Here is a 22523-nt window from a genome sequence, read left to right on the forward strand (position 1 = left end):
CTCATCTGGGGGACAGTGTCATGTGCTATACCACGGTACGGTGAAGGTGTGACAGGTTTCTTAAACTCGTAGGGGAACATTTACCACTCCTTGAACAGGCTACTTGATAACCTCCATTCCCATCAGTAAGAGAATTAGAATTACACTCCTGATCCTCTGTGCTCCCAGCTGCTTGGAAGAGTCACTGTGAAGCACCTGCAGAAACCACAGGCTCAGTCCCTGTTCCCTCCACTGGAATGTGAGTCCCTGATGCCAGAGACTATAATCTCTTTATCTTTGTAATCCTAGTTTCTAGTACAAAATGCTTAGTAAATGTTGGTTGAAGGAGTCAGGTTAATCGTTTTATCCTGCACGACATTTGGAAATCCTTTTATGTTAGAAGATAACGTAACGTACCAATAAGCTTTTGGTTATATACTTTTCTTTTACGCAAGGGTGAACCTGAATTTAATGTTCCCTTTTACTATGATACATCATGATTGCAAAATGAACTCTTTAAATGTGTCAACATAAAAAGAGTTAATATTTTCAAATGCTATGTGGGCAAAAGAATATTTTTTTTCCTTTGGGTTCTGGGGATTGAATCCAGGGCGTTTAACCTTTGAGTCACATCCCAGTCCTTGGTTTTTGGTATTTTAAATTTAGAGATAGGATCTCACTAAGTTGCTGAGGCTGGCTTGAACTTGTGATCCTCTGGCCTCTGCCTCCCAAGTCACTAGGATTACAGGCCTGCACCATTATGCCTAGTCTGGCCCAGCAATATATTAAGTGGGTATAATCCTAAGAGCCTTTTGTAAGCACACAGTGGATTGTGAAGATAGTCCCAAGATATGCGAAAGCTCTAAGAATCAGGTACTGTCCACATTATTATCTACCACATATACACCTTAGAAATAGCTTTTATGCTATAGTCAAATACAAGAAAGTCTTGTGTTCACAGAAAAAAATATCTGATTGCTGTGGTATATAAATTTTATTTTGTGTGTGTGGATTGAACCCAGAAGTGTTAACATCCCAAATTCTTTTTATTTTTTCTATTTTGAGACAGGGTCTTGCTAACTTGCTGAGGTTGACCTCAAACTTGTAATTCTCCCGTCTCAGTCTCCTGAGTCCCTTGGATTACAGGTGTGCACCACCACAACTAGTTGATGCATGATCTTTCATACTCATCGGTATTTCTTCTCCTGTTTTCTCAAAGAAACTTCCCTATTCAACATGTATTCCCAAGCCCGATGCCAAAAGGCAGGCTTTACACTGGAGATGAGCTCTGCTTCAGAGATGATCCAGAATTAAATTCAGCCTGTGCTTGGGCTCCTTAGAATTGCCTGTGGTCCTCAGCCAGACCTAGCTGCCACCCCAACATGTTCCAAAGGCCAGGCTTTCCTGGCCGAGTGGAGCAGTCCTGTTTGATCCTCCATACCGGTCAACCAGTCCCCAGGAAGGAGTGAGGTCAGGGTGGGACAAGGCTAGGTCAAACATCCTGACCACAGTTCATGACCTCGGTCCTCACCGTGTAGGCTCTGGAAAAGCAAGAGTGCAGAGAAGCACTGTGGTCGAGATTTTATCACGGCTTCATGGAGCCTGTGGTTGTTCACCAATCATGGACTTCCATCTGTCTATTTCCTATCAGGCAGGAAACAGTCATTAACCAATCATTTCCACAGCAGGTAGGAAATGTAACATTTCTGATTTCAGTTCCTGATGTTACAAGTGGACTGGAATTAGGAATGATTATTTTCTCTACATTCATTCAGAAGTAAACAATAATATGTCTTTTTCCTTGCCAGGAATGGCCCTTTAAACTGAGATTTTTACAACAAACCCCATCATTATACACAACTATAATGCACCAATAAAAACTTGGAGAAAAAACAAGAAAAAAAATAATAAACTGAGATTTTTAGTTGGAAAAATCAAGAAAATCAAACAAACCAGAATGTGTATGCTAAAACTACATGAAAAATAAATGATCAGAGAATTCCCCGGCATGTATAAAAATGAGAGAATACATTTCAACTTACCCTATGTCCAAATTAATTCAAATACTAAGAAGAACGTGAGCTGACCTATTTAACCTGGATTTATGCTACTAGGAATCAGGCAGAGAATTTAACTTTTATCCACTAGACACTGGAAAATGCACTTGTCATATTTTATAGCATCAAACCTGCACAATACTCAGTAGGGCAGGTATAAATCATGACCAGGGCTCTGAAAGGTTAAGTCACTTGCCCAGCGTCTCGCTGCTAGTGAGTGGCCAGTCTGGTTGGCCTGTCCGATGCGGCCATCAGCAGTAACACTGAGGGGCACTGGGCACTGGGCACTGGGCACTCCCATCCTGTCCCCAAGGTACTTTTTACAGACTGCCAGAACTTATCATACCATACCATATCATATGTGTGTGTGTGTGTGTGTGTGTGTGTGTTGGTGCCTCAACCACTGGGTTGTGCGATCTTGAACACAGGGGCTGTGGAGTATTTCCAGAGTGCATGGAATACAACAGGGGTTCATATTTTCTGGATTATCCTTGTATTGACACTACAGTTCTCAGACTAATGCATTTTTAATTAAGGACCCCTTTTGTCATTACTGATGATTAAGTCATCAAAAGCCTGCTCTTTGAATTTAAAGAGGAATTCTTAATTAGAGTGGTTTACACTATGGTCAAAGCATGAACTTCCAGTGAGCCCCAAAGGACTAGAGCAGGCCTCTGTCAGTAAGCCAGTGCAGCGTGAGGAGAGGGGTCAACCTAAGGTGCACAGGCTACTGGACAATTCTGATTAAAGAAATTACAGACCACTCTACTTGATGCACACAGTCACCTCTTAGGCATTATATCAATAAATTTATGTGACAAATAAATGAGTCTCTGACTTCTACTGAATACACACACAGACTCACATATATATATACACACATATATGTATATGTATATATACACACACATATATCATTTCAGAAAATAGTCATTGTTTTAGTTATATTTGACTGATAGGAATATAATTCAGATTTATCATATTTAGTAAAGTTTTATTGATAACTGGGAAAAGAAAAAATTGGAGGAAAAATGGCATATTAAAAAGAAAATAGAAAATTAGCCAGGTACAGTGGTGAACTCCTACAATCCCAGCGACTTGGGAGGCCAAGGCAGGAGGATCACAAGTTCAAGGCCAGCCTGGGCAAGTTGTAAGACCTTGTTTCAAAATAAAAAAAATAAAGGGCCTGGGGGTACAGCACAATGGTAAAAGTGTCCCTGGTTTGAATCTTCAACAAAAGAAAGAAAGAGGGAGGGAGGGAGGAAAGGAAGGAAGGAAGGAAGGAAGGAAGGAAGGAAGGAAGGGAGGGAGGGAGGGAGGGAGGGAGGGAGGGAGGGAGGGAGGGACACATAGTTGAAGTAACATAAGGCACAATTTATAAAAAGATAAAATGTAAAAAACTATTATGAAGTTCATGTATTTTTTACAAATCTAAGTGAGACTGGATTGTAGAAAGACTGGAATACACTCTATTACTATGACAACATGTGTTAAGGAAATTTATTCTTTTAAGACAAGTCTTGATCAGCATTTTCCCTTCTCATCGATGTTAGCATCTTGAACAGCTGACCAGCTTTCCGTTACATGGACACCCGCTACAACCAATTCCTTGCCTTTTATTTTTCTGAAACATTCATCTGTACACATTCATCCCTGTGCCCCTTCCTGTTGGCTGGACCATGCAGAGCCCAACACATCAAGCTGCTGGGAGCTTCAGCAGTGCACAGTGTCTTTTCTCAGCAGCCGGACAGCCCGGCCTGTGATCACTCTTAGTTTTGACCAAGTCAATAGGGAAAATAGTCCCTTGTTCTGTTAAATTAATTTTCCTTTATTATTTCTTGCTCATTTGTATTTAACCTTTAGTAAATGGGCTACCTGAGCCCTGTGTTTGTCTTAATTAGTTGGTGTAGTCACTGCTTTTCTTATTTTAAAATGTTAATCATACATTAATGAGATCAACTTTTGGTCTGTCATCCATGTTGCTAATATTTACCCCTGACTGTCACTTACCTGTCAGTCTTACATCACTCTCTGTCATACAAAGGCGTCTGGTCTTTCAGAGTCAAATCTTTCCCCTTTTCCTTTATGAATTTTGCTCCTGGTATGTGTTATGCCTCCAAATACTTTTCCAAGCCCAAATTATACAGAAGAGTCACCCACATTTTCTCCTAGTTTTGTTGTTTTGGGTTTTTGTATTTTCAATCCTAAGCTCTTCCTCTTCCCAGCTAAGTCACCTTGGTGAGTTCTCTTTCTTCGTTCGTAAGGAAGGAGCAATAGCTGTCCCTTCCTGGTGGCTGGGATGCTTTACCTGAACTGTAGTGAGGCAGCACAGGTAAAGGGCTTCCTCAGTGCTGACCAGGGAAGTCTAGAACACACTAAGTGGTCATTGGTTATTATATCATCTGTTAGGTCTCCAGCTATCAAAATTCTGGTGCAAAGAAGGAAGTCATCATCGAAATACCTTGCCTTCAGACAGTTCCTCCATCTTTGCAAGAATTCTGTGACAAGATCCAATTTCAAAGATAAGAGGTGGAAAAAAAAGAGCTCTGTTTTTAGAAACTTTCTCCCCAGTACCAGGGATGAAACCCAGGGCCTTGTCCTTGTATACCTCTGAGCTACAGCCCCAGCCCTTTTTTTATTTTTAATTTTTATTTTGAGACAGGGTCTCACTAAGTTGCCCAGGCTGGTCCTGAACTCGTAATCCTCCTGCCTCAGCCTCCTGAGTAGCTGGGATTACAGGCGTGTGCCACCGCACCTGGCCTTAGGAAGGTTTTTGAAAGTCATGACCATGGCGACTCGTAGACACAAGGCTGAGATGGGAGAGGCAAGCGCCGAGGCTGGTGTGTGTGCACAAGTGTGTCAGCATGTGTGTGTGTATGTGTGCATAAGTGTGCCTGGTGATAATGAGAAGAAAACGAGTACTGTTATCTGTCCAGGGCATGCTAATGCACACTGTCCAGTAGAGGAAAAAGATCTTCTGTTCTTTTATGACATTAAAAGGAAAGTTAAAGGCAGAGGGAGGGGACAGTTTAATAAATCGGTGGGTGGGACAGATTCCACCAGTGCCATTGCTCTCCCAGCGTGGGGTGGCCGTGGCTATATGAACCCCTGGCTGGAGTCATACTTAGCCAATTCCTTCTGGTGACCTTCTGGGCACCCATGTTATAAAAAGAACAGCTACGAAGACGCCAAACTCTCAACCAAATCCTTAAAATGTTCTGCAGACTCATGATACAGCCTCTGCCCTCCTCACAACCTGCTCTCTGCAAAACAGCATGGCCACACTTCAGTCTGCCACAGGACGCAGGAAGGATCAAAGACCTCTATGTGGTCTCTTAAGGACTCCGGGTTATCCAACAGAATGAAGGCTTTTTAACATTTTGATTTGTTGCTTCTATTTTAAAAGCCCCCTTTCTCAACATAAGAAAAGATGACTTAAGTGCCCATTGCTATCTGAACCTCAGTTTACAAGAAAAGCGGCTGTTCACACTGGGTGGTGGGAATCAGAGTTCAAAGAGTGCGAGGGTGGGTCCCATAAAAGATGCAATATTCCCACCCTAAGTGTTTCTCAACTACAGTTTACACTCAGCACGAAGTGCTGTTTGTCTCAGGGAAAGCCCACAGGGAACATTTAGAAGTCCTGTGGGAAGCAGGAGGATCTATGAGTATTTGTCCTTACCCCAGACAAACCAAGCAAAGCCACCACACTATCAAACCCAAGAGGCCTGTGGCTTTTCAGTTAGGACCAATGCCAGAGAGGAGGCGGCCACTCTGCAGACATCAGCTCCAAGCCTGGCATGGTGAATTCACAGGGCGAGCCTGACCTCATTGCTAATAACCATGACTATAATGCCAATTTCCTCTGGGGTTTATGATCAGACATCCTATAACCATGTGGGCAAGTCTCAAAACGCAGACATGCCCAAAGACACCATAACACAGTGTCAGAACAGTCGAGAGAGCGCCCGCAAGGAATTCCTACAAGTGAGATCGCAGACCTGAGTCACCCAACCCTGAATCACATACGACACAGGGCTGTGAAGACATAACACCCTTGGGTCTCCACACGTGCACCCAATCTCCCCTCCGGGAGCAATGGCAATGGGCTTGAAGCTGCTAGGCCGTGTCCTTGGAGCTGGGTAACCAAGGCGATTCTCCCTGCACAGCCAGGCCCCAAGAGCAGGGCGCTGAGGAATCAGGCGAAGGGGAAGCACAACTGCCGTTCACATGCCTGATGTCTGATGACTGAAGAGGCGAGGCCAGGACACCGAGGGCTGTGTCCTAGGAAGCGGGAGAAGGAAGTGGGTGGTTGTCCCTGTGTGGCTGGTGGTCTACACTGGATGCAGTACAGCTGGATAAGACACCAAGCAGAGCGTGCACTGGCTAGGCCTGACCTCTGCACAGAAGGTTTCCGTTTGTCTAGGTCACTACAGGAAGAGGAGCTAAGATTTGAACACTGCTGTTGTTTGGATTTCCAGGTCCCCAGAGGCCCATGTGTTCAAGACTTGATCCCAGGCTGGTGCTACTGGGAGGTGGCAGACTCTAGCAGGGCAGGCCCAGCGGGAGGTCCTGAGCTCACTGGGGGGACTGTGGGACCCCAGGCTCCGCCTCCTCAACTCCTGCAGTGAAGTGCTGCCTCACTATAGCTCCAGGGCAATGGGGCCAATCCATCCTGGCCTGGAGCCTCTAGAACTGTAAGCCAAATAAACCTTTTCTCTTAGAAGCCAATTATCCCAGGTATTTTGCTACAGTGATAGAAAGCTGACTAATAAAACACAATCGATAATTTTATCCCCATTTTCCTTCTTTTCTCCATTTCTTTTCTCTTTGAAATGAGAAGAGAAAAAGAAAACGACTGGGCTCAATATCTGTGATTCAGAAATCCTGGGCCTGCTCCTTTGTGAAGGTGTTTTTCCACTTCTAAACCAGGCTGACAGCCACAGAGATTTTGATGAGTCTGGACTTGGCAGGTGGCCCAGCTCCAAACCCGAGCACCTGGACAGTGCAAGACCAGACAGGTTCTGCACACACACTTCAAGGGGTGATGAGTGCTTGGCTTGGATTAGGCTGAAATAAATTCCTTTTGCAGAAACCTTTGGCGTGTGGAAACGTAGCTCTCAAAAAATTCATACATATGACTTGGGACCCGGGTTATATTAAATGCCCCTGACCTACAGAATCCAGAAAAAGAAACGAAGGCATTCAGGCTTGGCTTGGGGATGCAGGACTTAACTTTTAATCAAGTACAGAGTGTGCTTTGAAGGGGCCTGGTCACAGGGACTTGGAGACGGGACCGCCGGTGTGGAGGTGAATCACGGGGACGTTTTCCATGGGGGTTCCCAAGAGCTATCAGCACGGCAGTCCTGGAGGTCTCACTGGCAGCCGGGCATGGTGTCTCCTCCCCAGGGCGGCCCTGGGACTGGCGAGAGCACAGCTGATGTTCTGCTGCTGGATAAGGTGCTGGCTCACCAAGAAGGGGGTCACACCACCGCTGCCCTGGCCACGGGTGCCAAGGACGAAAGAAGAAAACAGAGCCTCCTGGCCCAAGAAGAGGGTCTAGAGCTCACAGTGGAGCCCGGGATGGGGCTTCCCCATACGGGGCTGCGGACAGTCATCACTCCGCATCCCTGTGCCCAGGAGAGCATCCTGTCTCTCTGGTGAGGCCATGTGGTGCACAGTCCTCTCAGCACTCGAGGGGAGGTGAGAACAAAGCCCAACCCAAATGCAGCACGCAGGACTCCAGAGAGCTTGCACCAGGAGGGAGAATGTTGTCTTGGTTCGGTTCCACGTGGGAACACTCCACGGGGACCTCCTCCATGCGGCCTCTCTCTGGTGAGAGAGGAGAGAGCAGCGCCTGGGAGGGGGTGGAATCCATGAACTTCACTAGCATACGACAAAGTCACTGCCAAACCCACGGGTACCGCTGCCTCTGGCTCTCACAGGCAGCAGAGCCTCTCTGAACCTCAGTTTCCTCATCAACAAAATGGGGACAACAGTAGTTCCTGGCTAATTGGTTTATTTGATGGTGATATTATGTCCTGGGATTAGCACAGGCTGGGACTCTATTTCATATTGTTGTTACTGTTATCTGCTCTTCCAAATGCATTGAATTAACTTCAGGGATGTCTCTGGGTGCCAACAAATAGTCTAAGGAAAGTGAAAGAAGGCAGGGCTGTGTAGGCTAAAACACAGGAGTGGAGGTGGGAACACCACAGAAACATGTCTATGTCACAAAAATATCAGATGTGTTTATTATACACACACACACACACTCTTAAAAAAAGTTAATGAGGTTAGATCAGCTCACTTATTTTGGACTAGAAAACAATTATTTTTCTTGGTACTGGAGATTGAACCCAGGGTGCTTGCCTCAAAGCTGCATCCCCAGCCCTTTTTATTTTGAGACAGGGTCTCGCTGAGGCTGCCCTTGAACTTGTGATTCTCCTGCTTCAGCCTCCCAAGTTGCTGGGACTGCAGGTGTGCCCCACCACAACCTGCTGAGTTACGTTTTTATAAAGGGTCAGTTGAGTTTGCTCCCAAACTAGTTTATGTCCATTGAACTCTGTAATTATAAAATTCAATCAACAAGTGCCAAAAGGGTTGCTGACTCTAAGAAAACTTAGTTGAATGCTTAGGAACAACTTGATAAAGGTGAGTCACAGAATTGTCGAATCAGGCATGGGCGAGACACTTTATAACAGCCTGTAAAAGAGCCAGGTGTGGTGGTGCACGCTTGTGACCCCAGAAGCTTGAGGGGCTGAGGAAGGAGGGTCACCAGCTGGAGACCCTCATGGGCAACCTCATGAAACCCTGTCTAAAATAAAAAACAGAAAGGGGTAGGACTGTGGCTCATGGTAGAGCACCCCTGGGTTCAATCCAAAGTACTGGGGGGTGGCAGGAAGACTGTAAAAGAAAAAGAAAAATCTAGAAGGAGTCTATATTCAGATTTCTTTCACAAATGTCTTTTAGGTTGGCACATATCATTTATAAATAATCCTTCTTTTAATAATGTTCAAACAGCCAACTATTAAATTGTGGTTTAAACCGAATAGCTGACAATTATCAAATGTCTCCTCCATGCAGAGCCCTTGCTGAGCACCTCAGACACACACTCTGGTTCTGTCTGTCCTCATCAGATTTCTAATAAGGAGGTGCTGCTCTTGCTGCCCCTGCCACTCAGCCGGGAGGTGCTGCTCTTGCTGCCCCTGCTACTCAGCCGGGAGGTGCCAACGCCAAGATGTGAGCCCAGGACACCGACGTCAGTACCTCTGCACTTAGTCCTAGAACCCAGGACCAACCCACATGATCTAGCAAATTGAGACTGTGAACACCACTGAAACGTCAGTTCCATTTTGACTTTGGTGGTTTTAGAGGTCAACTCTGATGTACATATGTTTGGTCTCCTTGCCAGTCTTGCTTTGGTTAAGCAACAGGAAACACATCATCTCATCTCTGAGCATAGACAGTCCCCACGACGGGGGTGGGAGAACACGTGGCTGCTTTCTCCATAGCTCAGCCCTGGGCTGGGAGGTGCTCACCATCCTCCCCAGCCGAAAGCAACGTGAGCACAATAAGAATCAGATGGGCGGCCTTTCTCCTAAGTCGCAGGGTATTAACAATGCCTGGAAACACATGGCTTCAGTAAATCCCAGCCCCGTGCCATATGGCAAGAATTGTTACGTAATTTCTAAGTCAACAGTTGAGACTCTCTGGGGCCAGAGAATGTTCACGTCCACACTGACCCCAGATAGGCCTTTAGACGGGTTTTTGTATCTGGGATGAGGATTTATAGAAAACCAGGAAGGAAGTGAAAACTGAGGTCACTAGAGGTCACTGTCATCTACCAACGAGGCACATTTTAGGAGCTATTTTTTAAACGTATTGACCGGTTGTCCAGAATGTCTTCAATGCAATCAGCTGTGATCGACATATTACAAAAAGTCCTTGGGTTTATTAGCACTGACTATCACACAACTTGACCATCTCCCATGTGGCTCTCCCCACGTGCCCAGGCACAGGTGAGGATGTGGGTTGTGGGGAAAAGTTCCGCAGGCTGACAGTCCAAGCACAAGCAATCCTGCTTCAGGCCCAGGACTACCTGCTAGTCAAACATCATCAGACTACCTCGTCACAGGGCATACGGGAAGAGATAATGCATTGAAAACGCCTCCAAGCATGATTCCATGCAAGGCAAATGGCTTAACAAAAAAGGTTTTATTTGCTTCTGAGAAGTCCGCCTGTACAACTGTGGAGTCTGCATAAAATGTCCCCCCACCTTTTTTTTTGGTACTGTGGATTGAACCCAGGAGCACTTTACCACTGAGCTACGTCCCCAACATAGCTGTTTTTTAATTTTATGACAATCTTTCTACGTTGCTGAGGCTGGCCTTGAATTTATTTATTTATTTATTTATTTATTTATTTATTTATTTATTTATTTATTTTATTTATTTTTGGGTGCTGGGGATCGAACCCAGGGCCTTGTGCTTGCAAGGCAAATACTCTACTGACTGAGCTATCTCCCCAGTCCCTGGCCTTGAATTTATGATCCTCCTGCCTCAGTCTCCCAGGCCACTGGGATTACAGTCATGCACCCAGTTCTTCTGAGCTGGAAGGGACTCAGATCCTACCAGGCCATGTCTTCTCTGATCATAGATGAAGAAAGAGACCCACAAAGGTCATCTTGCCCAAAGTCTCGCAGCTTGTGGTAAAACTAGGCTTCATAAATCCCAGTATGACGCACTTTCGTTCCAAAGTATGGATTCTACTACTACCCTGATTATTGTCAGAACGAGACAATGATAAAGATGGCACTACACATTAAGGGAGGGCCACCATGCTACAGATGCTGCCTTATTACCCCTAGTCACCACATGGGGAAGCAGACACCCCGTAGGAGGCCTTCACTGACAGAGGGTGGTGGGGCCGGCCTGGGTCCAGGCAGCCTGCTGTCATAAGCCCACTTTCTTCAGCCTCTCCAACCCCAGCACTGGAACGCCATTCCATGGAGAAGGGAATTGTGTGCTTCTACATGGAAAAGCCTGGAGCTCTTCATAAACAGCAAAGCACAATTAAGAATGTGGTGTTTTCACACACCACACGAACATCAAGAGCCCTGGCTCCCCCTGCCCCTCCCGGTCCATTCACTCATCCGTCTCCCTCCCCGAGGCCCCCCTCCCCAGTTTAGAGAGCTGCTTTGAGAGGCCCGTTCAGTATCAATGATGCCATTATTCACGGAGCCTGACAAATGGGTTGGTTTCCGGAAATGTGTGCTTCCCCCTCTCCGTTTCCTCTATTTCCCACCAGAGAATGAGTGCTTCTATCTTAATGTTTCTATTCACTGTCAAAAACTGCAATTATTTTTTAAATGAGGAAGAAAGGAAATCAAATTAGTATGAAGCCCAATCAATTAACCTACCAGTAATGCATTTACTAGACAGATTATTTACAATGGAAAAAAACTTGAGAGACAAGCAAACAAGAATTTCACTTTTTTATTTTTTATTTTTTGGCTAAGGAGTCAAGTGTCTATAATAATGGGGGTACCTAAAGAATAAGGAATTTACCCCCAAATATTACTTTATGAACCAAGAGACCCTATTTCAGGTTTCACTGAAACATAATATTGATATGATCGTGCAGTTAAACATTTAGCACACTTTAGGCTATCGGTCTATTAAAAATCATTTTTATCTTTTGGAATATTCCCAAATATACTATTTGTAATAAGCACTACAGAAATCTCTGAAGTTCCACCACTGAATTTTATTAGCTGTACGTAATGAAGTTACATCTGGTTAAAAAAAAAAAAATCGTCCTCTATGCCAGGACATGCACACACCGCAGCAGGCTGAAGAGGCCTCTGTGGGCACTCATGGAAGACGTGAGTCCAGCGGTACAGAAAAGAGGAAAACGATCCTCCCGAAGCATTATTCTAACCCCCTGGCTCCAACAGCCCGTGTTTTTTACCTTATCAGTACAGTCTTCTTAGTTTAGCTTCTAGGACCTCCTGTTATCTGGCCTCAGTCAACATGTATACATATGTCTCCCACGGCATCCCCCCAAGAGGCACCTTCTGCTAAGCCCGTTTTTGCATCTTCCCTTCTGGAAAAGTCAAATGAAGTATCATTTATGGGTACCACCCACTAACCAGCAAATAAAGCTACCTAGTTAGCCATTACTACAACCATATGACAGAGGTGTGGTCGCTTTCATTTTACAGAACAGAAATTGTAGGTCCAAGAAATTAATTGTGCAAGAGAACCAAAGCAGTCCTGGGATGCAAACCCAGGTCTGACCTCAAAGTCCCTGTGCTTGCCTTGATACCACGTCACCTCCTCACCTGGGTGCCCTCTGCACCCCCCTTTGACTAAGCTTTATGCTTCACTTTTCCTTTCTGGTTGATGAGTAAAAACTGTACATACTTATGGCGTGCAACATGACATTTTGATATACGCATGTGGTATTTCACCACATGATTGTTGCAGATTTTTATGTCAAATTTTTTTGTGCAAAAAAGGGAGGAGTGACCATTAGGTAAAGCATTTTCAAAAGAGAAAACACATGCCAGTATTACTTAAAAAATCACTGAAGTCATTTCTAACTGAGCTGTCTTTGGTGCAAGATTAGGATGCACGGACATCAATGACATCGATACGGTGACAACGAAGTAGAGAACATCCTGCAATCAGGCTCCCATCCTATGGCGTCAGACACTTCTCCGTCTTCCCCCTCAGCTTAGCCTCTAGGTTCAGTTTCAGTCCTGTTTCTATGATGGTTTCTCTGTAAACTTCAGCCTGTCCAGATTTAGCCTCTCCTTGGATTTTCAACTGTACTTAAAACCTATAAAATTTAGAGTTTCAATACTATCTCAAAATATTGTTTGACAGGTATTTCTTTTGCTTCCAAATTTATTTTTAGACTTCTTGGGGGCTTTCTGGGCTGCAGGCACAGTAGGGACTTCATGAACACGTCAGGGACTCTCCTGAGACGCTCTGGCTTCCTGGTGTACATAACAGAGAAGCCAACAACAGAGGCCAGCCAGGCCGAGGCACAGACGGGGTGGTGGGAAGCCACCAACCAGAGGGTGGGAGGGCAGGCGGGTCCTCTACAATAAAGAACCTTCAGTGTAGCCCAAGGAGTAGAGAGTACAGTCCAAGGTGATGAGGGTCCCTGGAAAGCATTCGGGGACTACACGAGAAAAGCTCCTGCAGAGGAGGAGGTACCTGGCTGCATCATGAATATCAACTGAACAGGGTGAGAAACTGGGCACCGCTTGGCCATAGCATTTGTCCCTATTTGTCTCTGCAGCTGTAGGAAATGTTTTACTTCGGTCGATTTAAATCTAAAAGCACACATCCAGAACAAAAATACATACAGTGCTACCAGTCGAGATGACAGATTCCACACTCTGTAGAATCTATTATCTAAAGTCCCAAAAGAATGATTAAAAAAAAAAAGACAATTACAACCATCCTTAAAAACTAGTTATTCATTTTAATAAAATACATAGCTGAAGTTGCAGAAATGATATTTGGAAAGGCTAATTTTACCCAGTGTGAGCACCTGGAGCATTCCTCATTCATGATGATTAATATTTTTTTAAATTTATTTTTATTGTACACAAATGGGATACATATTGTTTCTCTGTTTGTATCATGATGATTAATATTTGAAAAGATTATATGTCAAATAATTTCTCAACAAGTTTACGTTAGGTGGCAAAGAAAAAAATAATGATAAACAAAAAAATCAACTTTCTACAAGCAAGGAACTTCCTCTTACCTCCAATTATTTTAAACCCTGCATATCCATGGGTTTTGTTGTTTTTTTCTTTTCTTTTTTTTTTTTAACTAAATGAGAAAGGAACTCAACTGATGCTCTTACGAGTAGAAATCAGAGAAAACACTCGCTGAGATGAAGTGCCTAGCTCAAGAGATCCGCTGTGCAACCTGGTGACTATAGTCAATTACAATGTATCATATCCTTGACAATCACTCAGTTAATCTTAAGCATTCTCATCAGGAGAAATAAGTATGTGAGATAATCATAATCACCTCAATTTAGCCGTTCCTCACTATATATATTTCAAAATATCACATTGTACACGATATATATGTGCAACCTTTGTCAATTAAAAAAATAAATAAAATACTTAGGGACACAATCAGAAGGGAAGGAACCGATGACTTGCTACACTAAGACAAACGCTTCCCTCCTGAACTAAAGCAACTGTGACCGACGTCTAGCAGGCAGATTCACTGGGGTCATATGCTATGCAACAGAACAGCAGCCGTGAGTGCCCCACGGAACAGGGGTGAACCCATCAATGGCGGAACGCTGTGAACATGGGGTTGGGGTTGAGCATTTCCCTGAGGAGCGTGGAATTCTGTCCGTGGGACCATTGCATCACTCAGGATCTGAGGGGGTCCTGGGAATCAACAGCATCGTGCTTTGCCCACACACGCAGAGCAGGGGTTGGTCAGCGACGAGGAAACCCGTCACCGAGGACCCCAGGTGGCCCCCATCATCCCCAGTCCTGAAGATAACACTGCCCCTTTACAGGACAAGAAGTGGATGCTTACATCCAAGGCTGCCCGGCAAATACGGGGTAGAGAGCCAGGGTTTGAAACCAGATCTCACTGCTTTCTGCACCCACGTGCTAGAATTTGCAAGAGTGGGTGTGAATCATGGGAGGAAAACAAAATTCCAGAATAATTAGAGAAAACAGACCTGAAGGAAGAAGAGGCCAGAGGACCAGGTGAAAGAGCCAACTTACCGGCATATTTTGAGGTGTTAGATTCATCCATGGACCAAAAGCAATAATCAAAGGCAAATACCTGAGTGGGAGAAAAAAATATCACACTTGAAAATTAACTCCTTATGAGTAAATCTGGCTGCAAATAGTGATGATGATGATGATGATGATGATGATGATGCACTATTGAAGATGAGCGGATGCCCACTGCATCTCATGAACACCACCAGCGAGTGGGGTGCTGCTGAACACAGAGCTCTTCCCGTAGGGGAGTAGGTGGTATATGCGAATCACTGCATGTCCAAACACCCAGACACCTTAACCAGGTTTTTGTAAAAATAATATATTTTAGTAACAAAACAAAACAAAACTTCTGATGATTCTCTCTCCCAATTCCACAGTTCCAGTGTCTGCTGAAACCTTCCAGATGGATCTCAAGTAACACTATAATGATCAGCTTTCATTGAACCAATTTGTTCTCCTTAGTGAAGTTGAAAACTCCCCGGATCCCCCATCCTGGACCCCTTTTCCCACTTCTTTCAAAATGTTATCTCCAGCCAAGGATTGCTAGTAAATCAATAATTCACCCTTGCATGTATACTGAACGCCTACTATATCCCAGGTAACTGATGCCACCATTTCCACTGTGTGCTACCATGATTATCGGAGCTCAGAGCACGGTTGTGGTACTGTGTGTTCCAAGAAATGGTAGCTTCGTGGGACAGTCCATGGGAAAAAGCAATAAAAAATTGGAAATGGTACACGAGTCAGTACTGTTCTTAATGTTAACAACTCTGAAAAGTTCACCAGTAAAGACATCCATTTGATTGTTTGGCTGTTTTGATTTCCCTGATTTAATTTTGGTGAAAATACCCTTTTTGGGGGGAAACATCCATTAGATGCCTTGAAACTAGTGCTTCTCAGTATGGTCCTTATGAGGGCAGGAGCCATATTTAAGTGGTCTTTGACGTCTGCACTGTTCACACTAGTTGCTTTAGAATTACTACTTATTTAATGATTAATGGCACCAAAACTTTGCAAGGAAGCAAAGTCTTTGACAGCAGGAAAGACGAAGTCATGCTCTCATCATTTACCACTCCACCTACTTTATTTTAATGCTTTTACAACTGACTTTGTTATAAAACTGCACCCGAATTACATCATCGACCCCAGATTCAAATTCAATTTTCATACTTAGACAAACATTCACTCTGGCCTTACAATAACCAAGTTCAAATGAACAGTATGAAACAACTGTTTGGCCCACAGACTGTGGAAATTTACTGCATTCCGGGCTTTTCTACTGACTCAAGGGACCACCCAGGCACAGTCAACCAATCTTCCTGCCCTGGGGTGGGACTGAGCTTCAACATTTCTCCCAGGGGATGCAGATCTCTCGTTCAGAAAAGTAGTTTCCACAACCTCCCTTGAATGGCACCTTATGATACCTATCATTCCAGGGCTTTTTCCTGTCCCTTTGACCCAAGCCAACTCCCCTTATTTTACTTACGGGAGCTAGTTTCCAATATTTAAGTATCTTTATACTGTTGCTCTCTGGAATCTCAATGAATTTATTTAGTAGTTGCAGAAGAGGAGACTAACCATCCAGGTGCACTGGTGCATACCTGTAAACCCAGCAACTGGGGAGGCAGGAAGATTACAAGTTCAAGGTCAACCTGGGAAACCTATCAAGACCCCTTGTACACAGGGGTGGGGGATAATCATTTATTTCCCATATATTAAGTTTTCATGCCTGCCTACCTCAGTCTTTTTGATTGTGTTATTAGGGATTGAACTCAGAAGCACACTATCACTGAGCTACATTATTTTTTACTTTGAGACAGAACCACTCTAAATTGCCCAGGCTAGCCTCAAACTTGAGACCCTCCAAGCACCAGCCTCGTGAGCCGCTGGGATTACAGGTGTGCAGCACTATACCTGGCTCAATGACTATCTGGCATACTGAAGATTAGAGAGCTATGGATTTTTGTTTGCAGTGAGGTTACTTAAAATGAGATAAATCTGCCCCAAATTCTGGGGGTCTATCTGTAAGAATCATTCCAAATTCTGTGACAATTTCCATTTTTCTAATAGTTGACTGATAAAGTTGCTTTTGCTAATAGAAAGATGAAAAGAAAATTTCCTTTTTAAGCATGTGCCCCCTAAAATTCAGACAAATATTAAAAACCCACAAAGGAACCCAAGGCACTAGAAGGCAATTGTTCTTTGTGGGCCAAATATCAGCCTCTCTAGTTGAGTATGTCTTGAATTTCAAAATCCCTGAAAACAGGCATTTTAGACTGGCAGTCCCTCAAACCAGTCAAGTAATATAGGTTATTATTTCAGTAAATGTTAACGAGAAAGAAAGCTGAAGCACAGAGATGTGAGTGGTTTCCCTGAAACTCAAAGTAAATAATTAGAAAAATCCTTATTTTTTTCTTTACTCTTCAGCTAGAAGTGATTGTTGAGCCCCACTTCCATATGGGACCTGGGACCTGGGACCTGGGACCTGGGACAGCACTTTGTAGCTCCCGTGGTGCTCACGCACACAGGATCCCTCTTATGCCTCGGCTCTTCTGTGTGGGTCCCAGTCTAAAGGTGAGCTACTTGGGGGCCCGTGTGCCTGGCTTGGTCCTGTTCAGCACAGTTGCCATATACACTGTTTCGACTCACAACACACAAAAGAGCACGGAATGGATGTGAGAACCTATGAATAAGCCCAAGTTCAAGAAGCGGGGCGCACTTTAGGGGTTTCACTACTTTCAGGCATACATTTTGGGGGATCTGGGTTCCTTTGAAGGTCAAACATGGATTCGGTCGCCAGATTAGCACTGGGGTCCCCTCTGGCACCAGGGTGCCTTGGTTCCGGTGGGTAAACAAGTATTCCCCATCGTTTACAGTTTGTACTCTGCACACAAATTACAACAGTTGACTGTCACTGGAAAAATTATTTGTTATGATTGATACTAGGGCAATTTTAAAGATGTTTTAAAAGACTTCTTTGTCTTAGACAGTCTGATCATTTCCTTGCAATCTTGTCAGTACTACAATAAATTATTCACAAACTATTATCCTTTTTTTCATGGCCAAAATTTAATTAGAATTGAATGACACATGAACAGTTACATAAGGAGACATGATTTTTTTAGGTCTTACAGTAGTTTCGGTTTTCCAATGCGAGATCCATTGACATTTCAAAAGACATAAAATCAGTTTCTTAAGAGTTATTCCTTTTTTGTCCACTTTAAACAAAAAAAAAATTTTAAGTCATCACACAAGAGAAATAAGTTATTTTAAGACTACATTTCATTTTATTAGAATTCCTGAATATCTATTTAATTATTCATTAGAAAGTCACTAGCATCTTGACTGGAGAGCAAGAGATGGAGGATTTCTTAATGGATACAACTAAGAAAAAAAAATCAAACTGGAAACCAAGACTAAATTTCATCATTCATCACTGCTGACCCACATTGCGAGAACACTTTCTGTAAAGGCCTTCACACCTTTTCAACTTGCAAAAGAGCCAGAGGTACAGCTGTTCTCCAGTCCTTCTTACTGTCTGACAGTCATTGTTTTCAACAAAATTCCACCCCACCTTCTCAGAATCCCACTGCTTCCGCTCAGCTCTCCCGGAAGACTCCTGCCAGCGTTTAATCCTCTGCAGCTTGCTATACATCTGCTCCACCTTCGGCCGCCTCTTAACAACGTGAGCCTTGCATTTCTGTGAACCACTGAACATCTAGTAAAATTACAAAGCTGCATTTAATAAGCCAGGTGTCGAGTGACACATACTCTGTGGTACCCGAGCCCCGGCACTTGTAAGCAGGACATGCCAGGGTCAAACTCCACTCTCTCCAAGAGCTACCTCTGATGGCGTTTCAGTAAAATCCAATTAATAGTTTAAAGATATGGAAGCAGTTTCTTCTACGTTTCCTGGAGAAGCAGAAGGCATCAGCATTCCAAGGAACGGCACCTATCATGGTTTTTCTGATCCCTGAAAACCAAGCTCGAAGGCACTTGCAATGGCGCTTGCTCTGTGTCCTTCCAAGAATCCTTTCTAGCTGTGTGCTTTCCTGTGCTCTCCACCTGCAAAATGCTTCCTCTAGGAAGCAAGCTACAAACACCCACTGGCCATCTCCCTCCGTTTTAGGTGCTAGAGGAAACTCAGAGATGTCGTTAGGTATGTTTTCTGTCCTCTGGTTGCTTACAATCTAGCTAGGAAGACACAACACAAATCACTATTCCTGAAACTTGCACACGTTGTTTTGAAAGTTATTTCAACACCTCCCACATCTCCTTCCGAGGCACAATGTGGTTCATCCAATACTCAGGTCGACACAGTTTCATTTTATGTGAAGAAACACTTTATAATACATACATCAGATTGCTGCAGTGAGCCCAAACCCACCCTAGGTCAACTGCTCTTTTATTAAACTCTTTCAATGTCATCTCAAATGTCACTCCCTTATGAGAACTTTATTAAGGATACTACCGCTTATTACTCTGAATTCCATACCTGCCTGACGAGATTTCGTGTGTACATAAACATGTGTGGATATGCACTCATGGACATAAGATTCCCTTTGTTCTGCTACATTTTTAGTTCTTAGAGGACAATGTCTTGGTTTTCCTAATCTTTCGTTATTATGCCAAACGAAAGTACTCTGAGAATTTACAACTTAGAGGAACTTGCTGATGAATTACCTCTGAATTAATCTTGTGAAACTGTATTTGCATAAATAATCACTGCTTCAAGTAACAGCCCAGAGCAGTGAGCGCAAATCCTCAGGTGCCTGGCCAGACTCGGGGAGGCCACTTCTGCTATAGTAATGACAAGACTGGTAGCCCTGTAGACAGCATTTGTGTTCACGGGAACCTCACTGCTTTCCCCAAAAGGCAGGAGCAAGCCCTCCATTCATCTGTATGTGTGTCACTGGTCAGTCACCTCCACCGGGCTCCACCACTGACCACGGAGTCCTCCAGGTGTACTGAGCACAGTGAGAAGCTGAAGGAGAAAATAAGAAACTGGAGGACTGTAAAGGAGCCCTCCTTCTGCAATCCCCTTCTTCTACGTGCCTCACCTCCCTGTCCAGCGAGATGTACCTCACTCTACCAAATGTCGCCTCCTCCGGCACCTCCTTGACTCCTGCTGTCCAGAATCTCCCCTCCTCTGTGCTATCGTGGCCAACGGCTGCACCACCCAACACACAATTTTCTACCCAAATAAGTGCACGCACTTACATTCAGAGAGGGTTACGGGAACTTAAGCAAAATGCGTAATACAATCCTGGGCACGTAAGGCAGCTCAGTGTGCCCGCACTGCCACCAGCACTAACACTGTCTACCCGTGGGCTCCTCTCCAAGACGCCACCCGCAGTGCGCCTTAGTCCCCACCACCCTAAGTGCTGCATGTGCTCACCCAGCTGGGAGGTTTCCTGAGTCAGGGACTGTGCGGCACACCGTGGACAGGTGCTCAGTATTTGCTGGGTTATATAGAGAAAAGTGAAATGGCAAAGAAAAAGAAGAGTTGCTACAGATTGTTTGGTTCGGTGTGAAAAATATCAATGCAACACATGCTACTTCCTAGTTTCCGAACCCACAATGCAAGGGGCTTCCCCTGGGGGATGCGTCTGCCCTGAGGCCTCGCCCTGCTCTGTGAGGAAGCATCTCTCTCCTCTACGCTGCCTCCATCCACCCTCTGAACAAGGGGCGCCCTGTCCCCAGCTGCAGGCCCAGCTGCCTCTTACTGCTTGTTCCTCCGCTCTCTACTGGGAAAGCTCTGCCGCAGATCTCTCGCTGCAAACCCTCCTTTCTCCAGTTGTAGGAATACTGGTGTGTCTATGTCCTGTTTTGTGGTTACTTCTCAACTGTCGATGTGCAAGACCACACTTAACATGAAAGACACGTTTCAAATTTGTTCCAAAGTCGCCACACCACGTTAGGAGGACTGAGTCATACCAAAAGACAATGAGAGCACTATGTTTCATTTCCTGTCGAAATTTTCCTTTTAATGCCATGTTTCAGTACTTGTCTCATTCTCATCTCTTTTTCCTAACATCAGAAATGTGAAGAATCATCTCACAATGGAGAGCTACACTTCACTCACCTGGAGAAGCCCGACTGAAATCGCCGGGGAGGCCTAGCACTGAAAGGACGCCCATCACGGGTCTCTCTGTCCCGCTGCTGTTGGTGAATGTCTCTGAGCCTGCAGGGACTCTGGCCTGTGTTTGAGCATGTCTGCCGAGGGCTGCAAAGGAGTGCCAGGGCCGTCACCCTTCCTACTAGTTGGTTCCACCGACAGACCTACCTTCCTGTTGGTACAGCTGTCAAGGAACTGCTGTCTTTCTGCGATGTGATTAGTCCTTTCCTTCAAATGTGTCTGTATCTACATGCCAAACAATGTCTTAGGTTACAAAGTCAACACTGCCTGACTCGGAAGATGGCAGAGCATCGCAGAAATTCAAAGTGAGCCGGCAGCATCTGTCGCGCATCCATGAGAAATAAGACATTGTCCTGAACTTGGGGAATTCACACCTGCAGTAGGAGGCAACTGCTGCGTGAGTTACTACTCTGGCATGTGGTTCAAAGTCCTCAAAGTGTGGAGAGAAGTCCCTTCAAAGAACCCATCCATCCATGCTTGCCCTCATTTAAAGAATAAATTTACCAGCACTGAGTTGAAGCACTGACTCAATTTCAACTCTTTCAAATACCATATGCCTTCCACCTTTAATCCTTTTTTTTTTTTTTGCGGTGCTGGGGATTGAACCCTGGACCTTGTGCATGCAAGGCAAGCACTCTACCCACTGAGCTATCTCCCCAGTCCTGCCTCTCTTAGCTGAGAGATGCCACAAATGTACAATCTGGGGCACTTCTCATTCTTTTGTGCCCCGATTACTTCTGAAAAGTCCAGCCACTCAAAGAACTTTGCCAACAGCACAGTCAAAAGGTAATGTGGGTATTTTCAAACACAGAATATACCTTCTTCAACAAATAGCCAAAACGTAAGCTGGAAGTGTCTGAAAAAGTACTATCTCATCCTACCCACCATCTTTGACAAATGGTTACTGATGCTCAATACAAAAGAAAAAAGAATAAAACTCAGTCACCCTGACATCACCTACCATGAGTGATATCTGGGTCTAGTTCAGGACATGCAGTTGAGACCTCCCTTCATGGGTCCATCGCCCCTGCAGGACCAGGTCCAGCACACCCAGCTAGTGAGGAGGAAGCTGGGCTGACCCAAAGCCCCAGGTCCCCAGAGCCTATAGGAGGCAGCTCAGGGGCTGCAAACATTCGCTCCCAGCTCACATCAGAAGGGGCCGTCAGAGAGGTCACTCTGCTGGGGATGATTCCAGGACTCTCCCAGGTCCAGGAGGCTTTTGCTGTTCTGAACAGGGAGATGGATCAAGGCTGAGAGACAAGGGAGATGGAAATCTCTTCCTTTGGGACCCATAATCTGTGACCTGCATCTAGAAGCATCCATAGGCATAAAGCTATGAGGAAGATATCTGGCTCCGAACAAAGCCAGGCAGAAGGAAAGCAGAAGAGAGAGAGAGTCTGGAGAAATATCAAAGTTAGAAACAGTATATACAGTGCTGTGTTTTTGAGTATTTTTGTATTTAAAAAATAATGAAACTTTGGGATATTTTTTGAAATGTGATTTAGGACAAAGTATAGAAGATTATATTACTGTTCCAAATGATTTGCCGCCATCCTGTAGAGGATTA

At 44.6% G+C, this 22523-nt stretch overlaps 1 protein-coding gene across 10 annotated transcripts in view; it reads right to left on the minus strand.

Annotated features, from left to right (window-relative positions):
* The window catches only part of Kif13a (kinesin family member 13A), a 183835-nt gene that overhangs the window by 84103 nt on the left and 77209 nt on the right, over positions 1–22523 (minus strand). For all 10 annotated transcript variants that reach the window (XR_007109350.1, XR_007109351.1, XM_047557232.1 and 7 more), the window contains exon 4: positions 14815–14875. Coding sequence is in view for 8 of the 10 variants with exons in the window: in XM_047557232.1 (XP_047413188.1) it covers positions 14815–14875 (61 nt within the window). In the remaining 2 variants the exon portion in view is untranslated. The remainder of the gene's footprint in view (positions 1–14814; positions 14876–22523) is intronic.

This window comes from Sciurus carolinensis, chromosome 7 (genome assembly GCF_902686445.1).
Source record: "Sciurus carolinensis chromosome 7, mSciCar1.2, whole genome shotgun sequence".
NCBI lineage: Eukaryota > Metazoa > Chordata > Mammalia > Rodentia > Sciuridae > Sciurus > Sciurus carolinensis.